A 19,642-nucleotide genomic window follows, 5' to 3' on the forward strand; every position below is an offset into this window, starting at 1 on the left:
CGATTCCCCATACCGCGAATGGCCATGGGGATGTCAACATGGTCAGCTCGAATGGTGGAGCTCGAGGAATCGTGGTGAATCTCTGGCATTTGTCGCATTTCTTCACGTACTCGAAAGAATCTGTTTTAATGGTAGGCCAGAAATATCCTTGGCGTATGATTTTCTTGGATGGGCTATGCCCCCCGGTGTGATCTCCGCAGAATCCTTCATGAATTTCTTCGATGATCTTCTTAGCTTCGGGTGGAGTTACGCACCGAAGTAATGGCATGGAATACCCCCTTCTGTATAGCTTTCCATCTAAAATGGTGTAACGGGGAAGTTGATACATTAACTTTCGAGCCTGGTTCTGATCTTTTGGAAGGACTCCGGTCTCGAGATATTCAACTATCGGGGTCATCCAGGTAGGCTCGGATTCAATCATACACACGTCTTCCTCCTCTAGCTCGTTAATGCTCGGTGTCGAGAGGTGTTCTATGGGCACAACGTTTAATTCATCGTTCTCTACGGAGGTGGCAAGCCGAGGTAAGGCGTCAGCATTTGAGTTCCGCTCTCGGGGAACCTGTTCGATCGCATAAAATTTGAAATGCTCTAATGCGGACTTTGCCTTTTCCAAATAAGCTGCCATTTTCGTGCCGCAAGCCTGGTATTCTCCCAGGATTTGATTGACCACGAGCTGGGAGTCGCTGTAGCAATGTATTGCTTTAGCTTTGAGCTCTTTGGCTATACGAAGCCCCGCTAGTAAAGCCTCGTATTCGGCCTCATTGTTCGACGCTTTGAAGTTAAATCTTAAGGCAGAATGAAATCTTCTCCCTGCAGGGGTAATCAAAATGACTCCTGCCCCCGATCCATTTTCATTGGATGAGCCATCGACGTAAAGTTCCCACAGCTCGTGGGCCGGGGTTATAACTTCATCGTTGGTCATGCCAGTACATTCTACTATAAAGTCTGCCAATACCTGTGCCCTAATGGTCGTCCTCGGGTGGTAGGTGATCTCGAACTGCCCGAGCTCAACCGCTCATTTAAGAAGCCGACCTGAAGCCTCCGGTTTAGACAAGACTTGCCTAAGTGGTTGATCAGTCAACACATGGAGGGGATGCGCCTGAAAGTAGGGTCGAAGTTTACGAGATGAATGTATTAAGCTGAGTGCCTGCTTCTCCATCAAGGGGTACCTCAATTCTGCCCCTAGGAACCTTTTACTGATGTAATAGACGGGTCTCTGTATCTTTTCTTCTTCTCGAACGAGCACTGCACTTATTGCGTGTTCGGTGGTGGAAAGGTATAGGTACAGTACTTCTCCTGTTTCAGGTTTTGATAAGATGGGGGGTTCAGCGAGGTGCTTTTTAAGCTCCTGGAATGCCAGCTCGCACTCCTCTATCCATTCAAATTTCTTACTTCCCCTCAAAAGGTTGAAAAACGGAAGACATCGGTCCATAGATTTTGAAATGAACCTACTTAGGGCCGCCATCCTACCGGTCAAACTTTGGACATCCTTGTGTCTTTGAGGTGAGGGCATGTCAATCATGGCCTGGATCTTATCGGGGTTGGCTTTTATTCCATGAGCGTTCACGATAAAGCCCAGGAATTTTCCTGAAGATACCCCGAAAGTGCACTTCTGAGGATTCAGTTTCATGTTATACTTTCAGAGCACGCCAAAGCACTCTTCGAGGTCATCAACATGGTTATTGTTAAGTTAAGACTTGACAAGCATGTCGTCAACATAAACTTCCATGTTGTTGCCTATCTGTTCTGAAAACATCATGTTCACGAGCTGCTGGTATGTGGCCCCAGCATTTTTGAGCCCGAATGGCATGAAATTATAACAATATAGCCCCTTATCCGTTATGAAGCTCGTATGTTCCTAGTCGGGGGCATGCATGGGAATCTGGTTATATCCAGAATAGGCATCCATGAACGACATCAGGCCATGCCCCGCCGTGGCATCCACGAGCTGGTCAATCCTTGGTAATGGGAAACAGTCTTTCGGGCAAGCTTTGTTGAGGTCTGAATAGTCAATACAGGTCCGCCACGTCCCATAAGGCTTCGGGACCAACACCGGATTGGCTACCCAGTCAGGGTAAAAGGCATCCCTAATGAATCAGTTTGCTTTTAACCTGTCAACCTCCTCCTTCAGTGCCTTCTTTCTGTCGTCGTCCAGCTGTCTTCGCTTTTGTTGCTTCGAAGGGAAGCTTTTGTCTATGTTTAGCGCGTGGCTTGCTATATTCGGGCTTATTCCCACCATGTCCGAATGTGACCATGCGAAGACATCCTGGTTCTTCTTTAAAAAGCAAATTAGTTGCTATTTTGTCTTATCCTGGAGGTGTTTTCCAACCTTCTCCTTTTTCGAGGGATCGGTTTCCTCGAGCTGAATTTCTTCGAGCTCTTCTAAGGGTTCGAGGTCAGCCTTCTCCTCAATCCTTGGATCGATCTCCTCATCAATCTCTAAGATCGTCCCGTCTTTTCTTTGAATAACAACGAGTGCTTGTGCGCTCGTCTGTTTCTTTCCTCTTAAGGAAATGCTGTAGCACTCCCTCCCAGCTAACTGATCTCCCTTCAATGTTCCAACACCGCTAGGGGTCGGGAACTTAAGGGCCAGATTCCTTACTGATGTGACTGCCCCCAGCCCAACCAGGGCGGGTCTCCCGAGCAGAACATTATAGGCTGAAGGTAGATCCACTACCACGAACTCCATCATCCTGGTTGCTGAGACCGGGTAGTCTCCCAAGGTTATGGGGAGCTCGATGGATCCCATGCAGGCGGTCCCATCTCCTGGAAAGCCGTATAAAGTAGTCTCACACGCTTTCAGGCCGCGAAGGGAGAGTCCCATATTTTCGAGGGTTGCCCTATAGAGAATATTTACTGAGCTCCCATTGTCTATGAGAACTCGGTGGACCCTTTTATTTGCCAGCTGGAGAGTGATGACCATCGGATCATGGTGAGGAAACTGGACATGGGACGCGTCTTCCTCAGTGAAGGTTATTGGTTGGGATTCAATCCTCTGACTTTTTGGAGCTCTAGGTTCGGGTTCATAGGGAGACCCGTCCCCAGCCTTCCGCTCGTTAACGTATCTCTTTTGGGCATTTCTGCCCATTCCTGCGGGATGAGGCCCTCCCGAGATGGTTATTACATCCTCTCCATCTATCGGGGGGGGGGGGGGGCTATCTTCTTCCCGAGCTCGAGAATTATTGTTTTGCGTGGGTTGTGGCGCGACTGCTTTCTGGCTCGCGGTCACCTGATTAGTACTCTGGTTCTTGACATATTGTCTGAAGTAACCTCTTGAGATCAATCCCTCGATCTCGTCTTTTAGATGTCGACATTCATCAGTAGTATGCCCAGTATCTCTGTGAAATCGGCAATACTTGCTGGAGTCCCTCTTGGACTTTTGATTTCTCATCGAGTCCGGACGCCTAAAGGGGACCTGGTTTTCATTAGCCAGGTATATGTTCTCCCGAGACTCGTTGAGCTTGGTGTACACTCTGTACATGGAGAAATATCTCTCCCTTTTCTTTTTCTTTCCTCCTTCGGCCTCGGGGTTACTCCCTTCGTTCTTTTTTCTCTTGGAGGGGTTTTCCATAGCAGGCTTTGAAGCTACTGGGTCTGCCGAGGTTGAGGCAGAGTTGATGTTTATCGTTGTAGTTTCGGGCTGGGAAGTCACATTAAGTGTTGACCTCGCCTCCTCTACATTGACAAACCTCTTCGCTCGTCTATTAAACTCGGTTAGGGACCTCACCGGTTTTCTTTGCATATCGTCCCAGAGGGCACTTCCTGGCATTACTCCAGCTTGGACAGCCATTAGGTGTCCACTGTCATCCACGTTTCGAGCTCGGGCAACTTCCAGATTAAACCTTGTAAGGTAACTTTTTAATGTTTCACCCTGTTGTTGCCGATTGTTAGTTAGGGTTGATGCCTCAAGTCTAACCCCCATCATGGCTCTGAACTGCTTCTTGAAGTTTTTAGACAGCTGCTCCCAAGAAGTTATTGAGTGTCTCTTATATTTTTCGAACCAGCTTTTTGATTGGCCTTGTCAATGATGCTGGAAATAACATGCATCTGAGCTCATAACCCACGTTACTGGCTCTCATTATGGTGTTGAACGTACTCCGATGACTGTACGGGTCGGTCTTTCCCTCAAACGTTGGGACGTGAGGGATCTGAAACCCTTGGGGAAATGGAGTGTTGGAAATATGGGGAGCAAACGGTTCAAGCTCCTCATCAGAATCTTCATATCGATCGGGTCCTTGCTCGTTTTTCAAAAGCCTAAAGGCCTTTTCCAGCTGATTAATTCTTTCTTGGACAGGGTCCGCGAGGGATACTGTCTGGAATCGGTTGTCACCGATCACAATTCCAGGCTCGCGCCTCCGTAAGGGATCTTTACGCCTATTCAAGCGATCCCTCAGGTCCGGGTTTATCGGGTCAATATTACCCTGACTTTGATTCAGGTGTTCTCGCAGGTCGGAGCGATTTCTGCGGCTTCCAGTATTCTTACGACCTCGATCATGCATGATGATCGATCTGGTATCTCTAGAGTCGTCACTAGTAAAACTCGTTGCATGGTTATTTCGAGATGGGTCTTTTCCATGCCGCCTCGTTTCTGCCGTGCGAGACCGAGATGTTTGACTCCTTTCAGATAGGGCACCTCTCCGCTCCTGAAAAGTTCCCCTGTTTCCTTGTCTCCTCTCCGCATGCCTTTCGTCCTGATCTCGAACTGGTTGTGTATTCCTGCGAAGGGGTGAAGGATATCTTATAGGCGATGGAGGGAACCGTATGGGTGACGGTGGCTGCCACCCATTTCGCGGCCTTGATGGTCCGGAGTTTGCCCGAGATGGGTTGGTTCTGTGTGGTGCGCTCCCAGGGATTTGAGTCTGAGCCTCTGCAGGGGCTCGGTTGTTCTTAGTTCCCGCAGGTACTTCCACAGGTGGATTAACCGGGGCCCTAGCCTGAGTACTTCTCTGGGGCCTAGGGGGAGCGGTTGGCTCTACTTGTACCGGAGGTTGTGTCAGCCTTCTTGTGGCAGCATCCTTTCGCGGACGCCCACGGGGCCTACGGGGAGGAACATGCACGTCCCTAGGAGGAGGAGCTTGGTTTTCACGCGGAGGCGGGGGCTGAGCCACCTGCGCCTCTGCGGCTATCCTAGCTAACTCCTCATTCCACTTGTTGGCCTCTGCCAACTACTGTTTCAGCTGTTGGTTCTCAAGTTCCACAATGGGAACATATCGCTCAGGATTGTAATACATATCCTCATCTCATGGTGGAGCGGGTGGTCCGCGAGAATCGGAGGATCCACTTCTTTCTTCGACATCTGGGTTTTCCATCGGCTGTTTCCCAGGACGTCTTGGATAATCTTCTTCAGGAATGTTCTGACTATTAGCGGCCATAACTTGTTCAGGGTGAATGCTTAAGACTCTCAATGAAAGCACCAAACTGTTGATGCCGTTTTTCGTCAACAGTGAAAAAAGAGCACGAAAACAATAATTAGTTATGGCCAAATGAAATACGATAATACAAACCAGATTTTTTACGTGGTTCAGCAGTTAAATCTGCCTAGTCCACGAGTCTTTGTTATTAAACTTAAGATGATCTCTGAAAATTCTTCAAGGATGAATTCTCCAGAGTTTTCTCTCAAGATCACAAAAATTCTGTCCCTTACAATGGTGCATGACCTCTCTATTTATAGAGAAGATTTCATAATACAATCCCACATATTTCGGGAAGTTATTCTGTATATGCAAATAAATTAAATGGCATTAAAAGCCAGCAATCCTATATACAAGGAAACGTCCCCTGAAGATCAGGGGGCGTATAACTGAACAAATAATATCCCTTGATTATAGGGGATTTATGATAATCAATGTAGACCGCATCTCTTACAAATGATTCATTCGGATATTCAAAGTTATTATCCTATATCACCAAGGCCCTATTCACCCAGGTCTTTTATCGACCTTCGAGCTATAGCATCTTCCTGAGACCACATGACATCGAGCTCATACGTGTGTCAGGCTCGGAGCCCTGTTTCGAGGCCATCCCGAGAATAGACGTACCTCGGGGTCTGTCTTTCAAGCTTGTGAGGATCTTCGAGGCTATCATCTTCGAAGTTGTCTCTGCTTCGCCGGCTCGATGCTTAGATTTCGGACATGTTCCAGACTTTACGAGTTCATTTATTACGAATCCATCTTTCGAGGTCACAATCTTTATGGCTCGAAATCTGGGTGTAACAGAGAGTACTTCTCTAATAAATTCAATACTTTTTGTGAAGAAAATGGTATAATTCATGAGTGCACTGCACCTTATACACCACAACACAATGGTGTTGCCGAAAGGAAAAATAGGACTTTTCTAGAGATGATAAATTCTATGTTGGTGTTTTCTAAGTTGAACTTCAACTTATGGGGTGAAGCGCTTTTAACCACTTGTCACATTCTTAATCGAATACCGATGAAGAAAAATGAGATATCTCCATATGAGTTATGGAAAGGAAGAAAACCCAACATAGGGTACTTCAAAGTGTGGGGGTGTCTTGCATATTGCAAGAAAAACGAACCTAATAGAACAAAGTTAGGTTCAAGAGCCATAAAGTGTGCTTTTGTTGGTTATGCCAACAATAGTAAAGCTTATAGGCTATTTGTAACGCCCTGGATAACCAAGACCGTTACACTGTGTGTTTAAAATAGTGCAAGACTTGCTAACCAAGTCATTCAGACAAAGTGTAAACTCTATACCACTATCAGAGTAAGAAAAGAAAGATTTTGGTCACAAACAGGCTATTTTCATTGAAGATGACGGTTTAATACACGGAGACTCAAAACAAGGTTTAGGTGTCTTAGTTACAACAAATTCTAGAAGTTATAAATAGTTCAAGCCACTCTAATGGCAAAATATACATTTTAGGTTTCCGTTCCTGTACAATTTCTCGACCGTGGTGGCCGAGCAGCTGACGATGTACACCTCGCCCCCAGAGCTCTCCAACTCATGGTTGATTCAACCTACCCTTGCCTTTACCTGCACCACGTAGCACCCGTGAGCCAAGGACCAGCAAGAAAGCATAATAACATAGCAAGATCAGCAACACTTATCTAATATTTCACAATGCTCAACTAAGAATTCGATATTTCATAACATTTATCCAAGCAGTAATAACAGTTTGTCATCCAAACAGTCAACCAATTATATTCATAACACAATATTCACATTCATAGCCAATAGATTGTCATAACCATCAAATAACATTCAGGGTTGGCGCCCTTAGTCGCACCCTCTATTTAACACACTGTCTTCGGCTCATTAGGGCCGCCCCCAGTGTAATACTCACTGACTCCGGCCAGCTTAACCGAGCTCAGTGATAAATAAGCTGCCTCAGCTACCAGTGGCCGAGCCGCGCCCCAGTGCGCAAATATTGATTTCGACACCCTTAGACCGATAATCGCATGTCCCATGGCATAATAACACCATCTCACGACATGATATACAAGTGGAGGGAGCTCTTAGTCCCATCGTGTTCACATGGTTAATCACATTCACATAACAATGTATACAAGCATAGGGAACACTTAGTCCCAACCTAACCACATAATCGGGTGCAGCTTTCTTACCTTTCAATTCACTAGCTTTGATCCCTCGACTCCTTCAGCACGATCCCACTCGAGGCCTAGCGCTTACCTTTGATAGAATTTCGACCACAAGCTGTCTCTAAACCTTCTTGGCTTGCTTCTCCTTAGTCTTAAGCCTGAATTCCCTCAAGTGATGGCCTAATCCTGCTAAACCCTTGCCAAATCCTCAATCTTTGCTCAGTAACCTTGTGGCTTAATTGGACTAACTTCCCTCTGAGTTTTACTCCAGAAATCCTCAAGAAATTGGTGAAGAAAACATAAACCGACTTAGAGAACTCTCTCTGTTTTCCCTTCTTTCTTTTCCCTTCCTTTTCTTTCTTTTTCAGACTTCTCCAATATTCTACAAATCCCACTAACATAAAGCCCTGGTATTATTTAACTTCTGCAAGCTAAATGACTAGTATGCCCTCCCCCATTAAGTCTAAACCCTTTAATCCACTTAAGGGCATTTTAGTCATTTTACCCAATTCCCGCTAATTCCTCGAGTGTCTCTAATATTTCCAGCTTAATTCCCGATACCTAATTAGTTATCAATATTTTTCCTCAATGTCATAATAGACTCCAGTGTATTCGCTAAATTCCCATTTATACCCCTAAGCTCACCTCGAGCCAGGTATAAATCCCCGCAGTGACTTTTCGCCACTTTGCTCGCTAGGATCGTCTCGAGTCACAGATCACAAATATATCCACATAATAATGTGGTCTCAACATTAGCTTACCATAATATACACAAGTATGCAATTACGCTCTCAATGAGCCAAATTACCAAAATACCCTCACAGCAGAGTATATAGTCCCATGCATGCCTTTATCATCATATAATAATATGACCCACACAATCATGCATATAATCACATAATAGTACAGTAAACCAATTATGGCCCTCCCGGCCTCCTAATCAAGGCCCTAAACCTTAGTAGGAAATTTGGGTCGTTACACTATTAGACTTAGAATCTAATATTATGATTGAATCTAGAGAAGTTGAATTCTTTGAGAATATGTTATGTGACAACAATTCTCAAGCTTCAACATCTCTAAAGGAGAATTTGTTATATGAGAATAATTCTCAAGCTTCTACATCCAAAGTTGATTCTCAAGAGGAGAACTCTCAAAATGATGTAAAGCAATCCTTTGAACCTAGAAGAAGTCAAAGGCTTAAAAATCATAAAAGTCTAGTAGTGGATGAGATAGATTCTCAACGAATTTCATTCTACATGGTAGAAAGAAATAGAGAGGGAGTCATTAGGAAAATTCCTATTGTACTTCTTGTTGAGGATGATCCTAAGACTTATAGAGAAGCTATGCAATCGAGAGATAGTGCATTTTGGAAAGAATCCATCAATGATGAGATGGATTCCATTCTTTCCAATAACACTTGGGAATTGGTAGACCTCCCACCGGGGTCTAAGCCAATTGGGTGTAAGTGGGTATTTAGGAGAAAATATCACACTGACGGCACTATCCAAACCTTTAAAGCTAGATTAGTAGCTAAAGGGTTTAGGCAAAAAGAGGGTATTGATTATTTCGATACATATGTGCCTGTTGCAAGAACAACTTCTATAAGAATTTTGTTCGCTTTAGCTTCTATACACAACTTGTATGTTCATCAAATAGATGTCAAAACGGCATTCCTTAATGGTGACCTCAATGAGGAGGTCTATATGGAACAACTCGAAGGGTTTGTCCTACCAAAATATGAACATAAAGTTTGTAGACTTGTAAAATCCTTATATGGATTGAAACAATCTTCTAAGCAATGGCATGAGAAATTTGATCAAGTCATCATGTCTAATGGGTTTAGACATAACAATGGAGATAAGTGTTTGTATTCCAAAACTTGTAAGGGATATGTGATCATTGTTTGCTTATATGTGGATGACATGCTTATTCTAAGTAATAGCATGAAAGGGATAGAAGAAACGAAGAGGTTTCTATCATCAACCTTCAAGATGAAAGATCTTGGAGAAGTTGATACCATACTCGGTATCAAAGTAAAGAAACATAGTGGGGGTTTTGCGTTAGGGCAAGCCCACTATGTTGAGAAAGTATTGAACAAAGTTAACCATCTCAAGGTTAAATATGCCAATACTCCATTCGATCATAGTGTAAAACTAGAGAAGAATAAAGGAAGAGCGGTGGCTCAATTGAAGTATGCTAGTGCTATAGGGAGTCTAATGTACGCTGCCCAGTGTACTAGACCTGATATAGCATTTACGGTAAGTAAACTTAGTAGGTTTACAAGTAATCCAAGTGTGGATCACTGGAAGGCAATTGGAAGAGTCCTAGGTTATCTCAAGAAAACCAAAGGACTAAGCCTTCACTATTCCAAATTTTCTTCGATATTAGAAGGATATACAGATGCAAGTTGGATATCCAATCTTGGGGACAACTTGTCTACAATTGGTTGAGTATTTACACTTGGTGGAGGTGCAATTTCTTGGGGTTCCAAGAAACAAACCTGTATATCTCATTCCACTATGGAAGCAGAGTTCATAGCTCTAGCTGCTACCGGCAAAGAGGCCGAATGGTTAAGGGATCTGTTAATAGAGATTCCCCTAATCAAAGATAATGTATCTACTATATCGATACATTGTGATAGCCAAGTGACATTGGCTAGAGTATACAGCGGAGTGTATAATGGGAAGTCTAGAAACATTAGTCTAAGACGTGGATATGTAAGAGAATTGATTCAAAGAGGAGTCATCTCAATATCCTATGTGAGAACAAGTGAAAATCTGACAGATCCTTTCACTAAGCCACTAACGAGGGATTTAGTGGCTACATCATCTCGAGGGATGGGACTTAAACTCCCTAAAGAGATTCACGATTGATGATAACCTATCTTAACACTAGTTATTCGACTAGTGTTAGGTTCAATAGGTAACAACAAGTCAATCAAGTGAATATTAGTTGTACTCAAAACAAGTCCCATCTAAGATATTGAGTACTTGTGTGTTACCAAGTGGAGGGTTAAAACCAAAAGGTTTTTTTTAATAGAATTCAGTCTTGTAAAGACAAGTAATTTTGGTAATGAAATACTGTAAGAATTGTACCTATATGGACCTAGGGGTGGTGCCGCCTCTCATGAGAATTGGGAGTATTCTTAAGAACGTCCATGAATGGAAAGTGCACATGGCCATTAACGGTGCAAATCGAGACATAGAGGTCTCAAGTGAACATCACAAAGGTGTGTGTGTTATCACCGATTTGTCATCATGAAAAGATGGTTCAATGCCTAGTGCAACCTAATTTTCGACAAATTTTGTGATAATTATACTATAGTAAAGTTCAAGTTGAAAAACACTTTTCTTTATGCACTAATGCAATGACTCCTATAAGAGAGAGTTCTTATTTAATCAAGTGGGGGAATATGTTATATTTCAAAATATAATGATTGATTAAATAAGTGTTACAATAGATAACTATTTAATCTAGTGGGGGAATGTTATATTATTTTATAATATAATGTAATATTATATTATAATATAATGTTTAGATTAAATAAATGTGACAAAGTGTGTCACATATTGTAACATATAATAGAGAGTTACAATATTTAGATATATGAGATATATCCAAATAATGTAACATATTTGGTGTTACAAATTTGTAACTTCCAAATATTACCCTTTATTGTGTAAAATTATTGTTACACAATATTGAGATGAATTTCATAAAGTCATATGTGATATGGCTGTTAGAGATATGATTTTAACCCCAATAATGTGTTTTGGGAGTTACAAAATCATTTGGGAGGGTTTGGAACTGTTTGGAAAAACATCACATTTTAAAGTGCTGAAATTGGTCGTTGGCCGCGGCCACCAACATTCAGTGGCCGCGGCCGCTAATGTCTCTGGCTGCGGCCACAGGCCAAAACTGACCAATTTTTCAGTTTTTTCAATCTTTGTTGAACGACTAAAAAAACCCAAATAACTCCCAAAACTCATTTTTAATTCCATATTAATCCAATTAAACATTGGTAACAGCCATGGGGATTGGTGGAATTTGAAATTCAAAGGGTGTCTCTAAACTCTATAAATAGGAGTCTATAGCTCACTTGTAAGACACAACATTTTCTATCCATTAGAGCACTTGGCTAGAAACACCTTGAGGCTTGATAATTCCAAAAAGCATTTCCTATAATCTGTGAGAGATCCCTTAGTGCTTGAGTTAGGGGGAAATAAGCTTTTGGACAAAGATTTCAAACCTTGTTCAAGTTGGTGATCCCCAACACTCTTCACTTTGGTAGTATGAGTGAGAGTTGCTTCTATGTATTTTGTTTGTTCTTTCTTTCTACTCTATTTCTCTTCATCTTAATATTCTTCTCTTTTGTTTATTTGTATTTCTTGTTTTGAGTTGTAATCTTCTTTTCTTTATTTCAAACATTTTACTTTACTTGTAACATTTTGCTTTGAGTTGTATTTTCACCATTCTATTCTTCTTCTCTTCTTCTTGTTCTTTAGTTTATTTGTATTTTCAGTTATAGTGTTGTAATCTTATTCAATCAATCATTATTTATTTGTAATATATTGCATAGAGTTGTATTATTATTATCAATTTCCATTGAGGCAAAACAATATTTCCTAACATTAATTGGATTCCTTCATACATGATCCCATCACTTCCTATAACGTGACCTTGAATACCTTTGGAGAAATCGTAGCTTACACTTTTTGGAGCCTTACCTGAAACCCTGCTTTATCAGTCTTAGTACTATCAACGTAGTAGTCATTCACGTTCTACTTCTAACTGGGAGTAGACCAACACATTCCTAACCAATCTGGATATGGCTCATCCATGTCGTTTATGTATTATCTGCTTGTCGAACTTACCTGTGTCGTTGAAGCATTGGTCAGTTAAGAACCTTCACTGATAATCTATCATATCCTACTTGGTACAAGAAGTAATTCCTAAAATGTCTCCTTCCTTGATCCTCAACTGGTAATAATTAGATCAAAGATCAATTCCTGTGAACATTGTCCTATCTTGCAACTCGGCAATTAAACCCTTCATCTTTAACAGGCGACGTCGGTGTGTCCCACGATACGATGCTCCGTCTGACCCATCCTCAAATCAAATACTTTCTTCAACTGAACCATTAATTGTTTCTGCTAAGCTATTATCATTCTTCTTGATGTCCCTGATACTGAGTCTATCCATACCCAAAGCCCGTAGCATACCCAACAATTTTTTCTGCACCCATCTGAAACATTACTGGCTAATCCAGTTTCCATTCAGTCTAACTGATATTTTCCAGGTGATATATACCCCAATGTCTAGGCATCCCATAGATGCAACTAGGTCCTTCCCTTCCAAATCCAGACATCATTACCATCTCCTGCAATCCATGGTTGTCCCTTATTTAATCAATTAGCTCCTACTCAGGCTCATATCAAAACTCTCATATGACGAGCTCAATCACTTTTACCATAAACCTTTTACCACTTGTATTCCAATTCTTCTCTTAAAAGTTACCAACTCTTCCCTCGCAGGCACTAATATTTCAAGCCTCATTGTATAACAACCTTGAGGCATGTACTTCATATTTGAATCTTTTCTGGGAGATACACAACATCAAATTCTTCCAGCTCATTATATAACAAAGAACAGGACTAACTAGTCAATCGTTCACCTCTGAGGGACTATCCTCGAGCTCCAACTGTAACGAAGCAGACCAGTCCTCCCTTCTCTAATCTCGGGCAATCCGCCCTAACATGCTAGAAAACATGCCTTCACTTAGCGACTTCTGAGATGATGTTTCCCGCATCTGGCACATACCAAATAACTTTACCAGGCCTCATCGCCGCCCTGGCGACTAACATGTAAATTATAACCCTTCTTGTCAACACGAGGAGTAGCAGAACTATCAGGGGTCCTTCTTTTCTGGTTACTGAGCATCTGCCCTTACTTAATCCCGCAAATGGGAATACCCACTACACCAAATGCCTATTTCCATAACACATTAATATAATACTAATAAAAAAGAGTTATGCTAGAGTATAATGGGCATTTGTGAAAAAAAAGGCGGTAATTAAAAAGGGCGCCACTTAGATTTTTTTCATTTTTGACCTCAAAATTTTTTAGACCCGATAGAGACCCAATTCTCATGCCTTTTTCCCCCCTCTCCTTCTCGTCTCTCTATTCCCTTCGCCCTAGCCGCACTCCCGTAACCACCATCATCCACAGCTCCGACCACCTAACCACCATCCTCACACCTGTTTTTCTCCGAGCCAAGCTCCAAATCTCAGGCACCCGTGAACCCAACCCCCGAACTAAGTGACCCCAGGTGCGAGCCCACCTCTGCATGCCTTCGACCCAGTGGTCTCATCGTTCTTAGATTGAGAGAACGAGAATGAGATTGAGAGATAAACAAGGCTATGGAGCCAGAATCTGGGATTTCCACTGCTCACTGCTCGACTTCTACTACTATAGGCCAGGTTTGTACCAATCTTTTCACGTCTTTATATATATATGTATAAAGATGATAATTTTGGGGAGCGAATCTTTGTTAGATCTTGTGATGGGTTGGTGATGATGATTCTTAGTGTTGTTTACTGATAACCCTTTTTGTTGCAGGAAAGGATTTGAGACCCGTGACTCGTTTTATATTGGGAATCTTTTATCTTGAGCAATTAGGTTTATTTTATTGTGTTCAAATCATTGTTTATTGTGGTGATTACGGGAATTTGAGAACCTACTGCTGGTCTGCTGGTCATTTAAATTGATGGGTTCTGTTCGTTTTTTTTATTGCAATTTTTCAGAGGAACTACTTTTGGGGTGAGAGAATGTGGAGCAAGAGGTGAGGTTTTATGATTAGAAGTTTAATTGTGGTGTCAATTTTTGAGCATGGGGGCTGCTTGTTGTGTGGCTGTTAAGGAGAAGACTATAACAAATGGGTCGACTAGTGAAATTTTGCATCGGAACATTCGATGTTCCCCAACATGGAGCTTTCGATGGGATCATAGAGGACGGGTTGCTGGAGAAGAGACTTCAATGAGTTGGTTTTCTGATGGGGTCAGCAGGAATGATGGATCTGAATCTAAATTTGAATCAGCATATGTTTCAGAGGAAGGAAGTCCATTAGGACATTCTCGAAGGCATACATCCCAGAAGTCCTCATTTTCGGAGGGAGCTGCTGGGCATTCAAGAACTCCTGCCTCAGGTAATTTCCTAGAATTGCAACTACTGGCGAGGGAACTTTTCTTAGTTACATAGATGCCAACAAAACGAATATGTGTAATTCCATATTTGAAGTTATATGAATGACCAAAAACAACACGATTACACATGATTGTGTTCAACTAATAAAGCTTTCCATCATGTTGCTTAATATTTACATTGTTTTTTTAACCCAGTAAGTAGCTTTAAAAATCGATGCTTTGTCAAATGGAGCTTTTTAATTTCAGTACTTTTATATGTCAAATGCCTTTGCTTATTGCTGTCTTTGGTTTAGTTTAGTTTGTTGTTCACTTTACTTGGTTGTTTATGTGATACTCATGCTAGTTGCTTCTATCTTTTTTATTACTGGATTTGACTGGTTTCTCTTAGGATGGGGAATTTACTGGGTGGTGGATAACTTATAGCTATCTAGAAGTTGGAAGATTGAACTTCTGAAGTTGCAAAATAATGATACAGTATTTTTGTTTCTTGATCATTCTCACCAAGTACTAAGAGGTTGTTTTTGCATTTTTTTTTCTTGATGCATTTACCAGTTGGGTAAGCGGGGTCTTGGATCTAGAAGGCAGTGCATCTGGATATGTTGTTACATCAGTTAAAAGGTAGGCTCTTATTTGTTATTTTTGTTTACCTATTTATGTAGTTTCTGCTTTAATAGCTGGTGTACTTTGTTTTTGTCTTTTCTGTATATATATATACTCTTTTGTATCATTACTTCTTTAATGAGAATTGATTCTATTGATTCAGTCACTAAGTTTGATTCTATCTGCTTTTCTGAATTCCATGGAGCAAGGAAGTTGTCTAGTTTTGCTTACCTTTATGTACATGTTTCTCTTGAAACTTTACACAAAAGTATTGTTTTATGTACATGTTCTAATTATCTGTTTATTTAATTAAACAATATCACAATCACAGTCTAAATTCATACTGATCACCTAAGCGGGTCAGGGCAATATCCATTGGTCATTATGATGTACCCAAAAACGAACAGTGTTTTTGGGAGGCGAAAGGAAAACGATCTGCGCATGATGCTGAATGCTCCGAAGAAAAATTCAACAAATACACAGAGCAAAGATGTAACTGTTGTTAGCCCTGATAAACAAGCGCAAATGACAACCCCTAATCGAAAATCACCTACTCATGGATCAGCTTCTGGAAAGGTAAATTAAATGAATTGTAGTTGAGTGGATTGATTCCATGTCTTCTTCTTCTTCTTCTTCAGTATGATGCAAAGAGACAAGTGAATTGGAACTTTCAGTTATTTTTTTAATTGCATTTTTGGCAGGCGAGAAGAAGAGGATCTGCAAATAGTACTCCAAAGAAAAATTCAACAAATACACAGACGGAAGATGTAGCTGTTGTTATGCCTGATTTGCGGTTAGAGGCAAGGTTGACAGCCCAGGTTAGTCAATGTGATCTCTTGCCTTAAGGAATGTTCATTGTGTAACTAGTCTCTTTTCAATTGCTTCTTTTGTAACCTCCAACAAAATAAAGTTGTTCTGAACTCAATCAATTATAGGCATTATAGTCCCTCAGCGTTCTTTTTTTCTTTAGTGTTGTTCCTTAATCTAGCTTCTCAAAATATAGTCAATTACAGTGGTGTTGGTTTGATGATGGCAAGATTTTAACTCGAGTTATTAGCTTTGATTTCCACATTACCTATTGATGTGGTGCTAAGTTTCCTTCGTTCACTTTCAACAGGAAAATTCACGGATGTTTGCAGGAAAAAAACTTCATCCCTTTTTTTCATCTTGGAAGGAAGACAAGAAAAATCGAGGGGTAATTGATGCAGAGGGTAAAAAGTTAGCAGTTGGTAGGCAAAATAAAGAGAAGACTTGTGCCCCGATTCATGTATTTGAAAGAAGCCAGGTAAGCTTATCTCAGGCTAGCTCTTACTGCTATTATGGTAATTTTCGAGTTGCAGAAACTGAGACTGCAGTTATTGTTCTGAGTTATGTTAAAACTTTTTGCAACAGGACACTGACATGCCCCTTGACTGGGGCACCTGGAAATTTTCTGAGGAGATCTTTAGGAGAAATATTTGTGACCTAGAAAGCACATGCGAATCTATTGTTGAAGGCTCCATTGAGTGCTTAAGTTTTCAAAAGTTTCCCCTCATTTTACACCCCGACAATGCATCAAGTTTTCAGGATAATGTTTTTTCAGAATGTGTTATTCAAGACGATTGTATTTATGAAACATTTCCAACTGATGATGAAACAGAGGTATGTTAGGATGCAGGTGCTTCAGTAAAAATTTGTTTCTTTTTTGTAATTGTCATCCTGTGATTCTCATTACAAATTAATTATTGTGCAGGATAGTGAGATAAATAAAGTTGATTCCTTCAATGGACCTACTAGTGTGGTAAGAAAGCCAAACACTAGGAAGGGAAGTAGCTCACTTGAGGACAATTCAAATATTCTGGCATGTGGTTTGCTCCCACAAGGTTTGAGGTTCGAGTCCCTCCTGAATACTACATAACAATTATTATAGTTTCTTGGTAAAAATAATAAAATTTTCTGTAGCTGTTAATTTTTACATTGGCTTTTTTAGTAGAGTCAATATTAAATATGTTTCATTTAATTGCTCCAATAGTGTTGAATTAATTATCATAATGTGTTTGAATAGTTAAGCATTGTTCTTAGTTTTAATTGTTTAGTCTATCTAGAGATTTTATTAAGCTTATAGCTGCATTTTATTGCAGACTGAAGTCTACTATTTTGGTTGTGGTAATCAACCAAGGAATAGCTTATGGACTTACAGTTACAAGCCAAAAACTGCCATGGAGGTTAGATTTCTTGGACTATTTCTTCTTTGACTAGTACATTTAGAAGTTTCTTCAGTCTCTTAAACTGGAGAAAAAAAACATTTTCCTGCAGGTCTGTGTTAATGATGAATCTGTGAAGTTTTTGAGTGGGTGGCTACAACAATGGCGTGAAAGAAAGTTTCAAATATGCAAGGATCATATTGATTGTGATACAAGTGATAGGGAAAAAGATGATTATATCTATTCTGAAAGTGACTCTGATTCAGGAAGCCAATATGAGGAGGATAGGCTGAAAAACGTCCTCTTAGTTACAGGACCAGTTGGGGTAACTACAAAGACTGCATTATCTTGTTACAACTATGATGAGTCATGGTACTTGGTTTTGTTTCTAGATTACTTTGTGCCTGATGATGAAAACTTTTATTTTTGTATTGATATGTGCATTGATTTCATTTTGAGCCTCCATCTTTTCTGCTCTCACCATCTTTGGTACTCACCATGATCCATTATTTTATTTTATTTATTTATTTATTACTATTTTCTCATGTTGGCTGTGGTGATGATGATCTGTGTTTGTTGGTGGTGGTGGTGAATGCCAAAGGTGATGGTTGAAGTGGTGGTGTTTAAACCTTGAAGATGTAATTGGTTCTTAATGAATTTTCAATGTTCATGAAATTTCTTGCATTAATCTCTGAAGGCATTTATATATTAAAATGGTCTCTTTTTACAGCTACAAAATATATATTTTATTGCCTTATGTAATAATATGAAGATATTGTCTTTTTTTTTTGTTAGTTTTCACTTTCTTTGCATGCTTATTTGCCCTATGATGGAAAATCTAATTTTCAGAAGCAGTTTCATGGTTTTGCATTATAAGCCTTCTCTCTCTCTCTCTCTCTCTCTCTCTCTCTCTCTCTCTCTCTCTCTCTCTCTCTCTCTCTATACATACATACATACATAAACTTTAATATTTGAAGTTTAGAAAGGAAAAATAAAAAATAAAGACTATTACTTGGTTCATCTAAGTTTAGTTTTTTTGGGAAGAGTTTGAAGTAGATACAGCAAAAAACAAAAGATGCCTTCTATCTTTAAAGTTTAAACCTTTGGCCTTTTTTGTGTGGTTAAGATATGTTTAGGGGGTGATTTATTTATATTCATAAATATTTATTTGTTTGGGGGATAAAGAATCTGTCTGTGAAACAGTGAAAGTAATAATTATTGATTTTTGAAATACCCCATCTCTGGCTTCTACTTAGGTTTGAAAATGATTTGCTAAATAGAAAAGGTGAACTAGTTGTTATGGGGTTCAGAATAAGTTTGTTTGAATAATTGTCTGTCAAAACAGATTCACAATTATTATGTTTAATGGTACTTTTTAAAAGTTAATAACACATATAAGACTGAACCCCCTTTTGGTCTCTCTCTCAGATTGCATTTCAAGTACTAGTTAAGGCATTGATTAATTTGGATCCGGGTGAGGAAATGGAGTCTCTAAGAAAACAATTTCAAGAATTCATTGCAGGCCTCATGTCATTACCAATAAGCATTCCTGGAACTAGGCTTCACAGATCATTACAGGTAAGTTAGTTATTATTGTTAGCACTACTTTTGTGATTCTCATATCTTGCTAATGGCTATGAAATTCTTATGAAATTCTTCTATTTTTCATTGCATAAAGATTAAACTTTTTTTTAATCTCATCTCACTTCGTATTGTTGTTTGACAAGAGAAAGCATTTATTAAGTTCCTGATAGTAATGGTTTGAGTGAGTCAATCCTTTTAACTCATACCCTCTTTGATTTTTTCTTTTCTTCACTCTGAATGCTAACATTTAGAACTTCTTTAGTTCCATACTATGTCTTGTCTGAAGCTTTTCTTCTATTGTTCTGGGAATAACATTAGTCATTGGTCTGGCTCTTAGAGGTTTCCTTGCACAAGTAGTGTTTCTTGGTGTATGAAATGAATATGGTAATTTTGTCACATTTACACATCATGTATTATTTTCTTTTTATAAATTTGTACAACAGCCTGTAGAGAAGTTACCACATCTGCAACCCTTTTGTCCAACCCTTTTTTTTTACCCTTGTGGTTTTTC

At 40.2% G+C, this 19,642-nt stretch overlaps 1 protein-coding gene across 1 annotated transcript; it reads left to right on the plus strand.

The window, feature by feature from the left end:
- The first annotated feature begins 17,501 nt into the window (after positions 1 to 17,501).
- LOC133814875 (uncharacterized) lies at positions 17,502 to 18,449 on the plus strand. The gene is made up of 2 exons (XM_062247784.1): positions 17,502 to 17,568; positions 17,660 to 18,449. Exons 1-2 carry the CDS (start codon positions 17,563 to 17,565, stop codon positions 18,047 to 18,049), a joined length of 396 nt encoding a protein of 131 aa, XP_062103768.1. The 5' UTR covers positions 17,502 to 17,562; the 3' UTR covers positions 18,050 to 18,449.
- The last annotated feature ends 1,193 nt before the right edge of the window (positions 18,450 to 19,642 follow it).

This window comes from Humulus lupulus, chromosome 1 (genome assembly GCF_963169125.1).
Source record: "Humulus lupulus chromosome 1, drHumLupu1.1, whole genome shotgun sequence".
Lineage (NCBI taxonomy): Eukaryota > Viridiplantae > Streptophyta > Magnoliopsida > Rosales > Cannabaceae > Humulus > Humulus lupulus.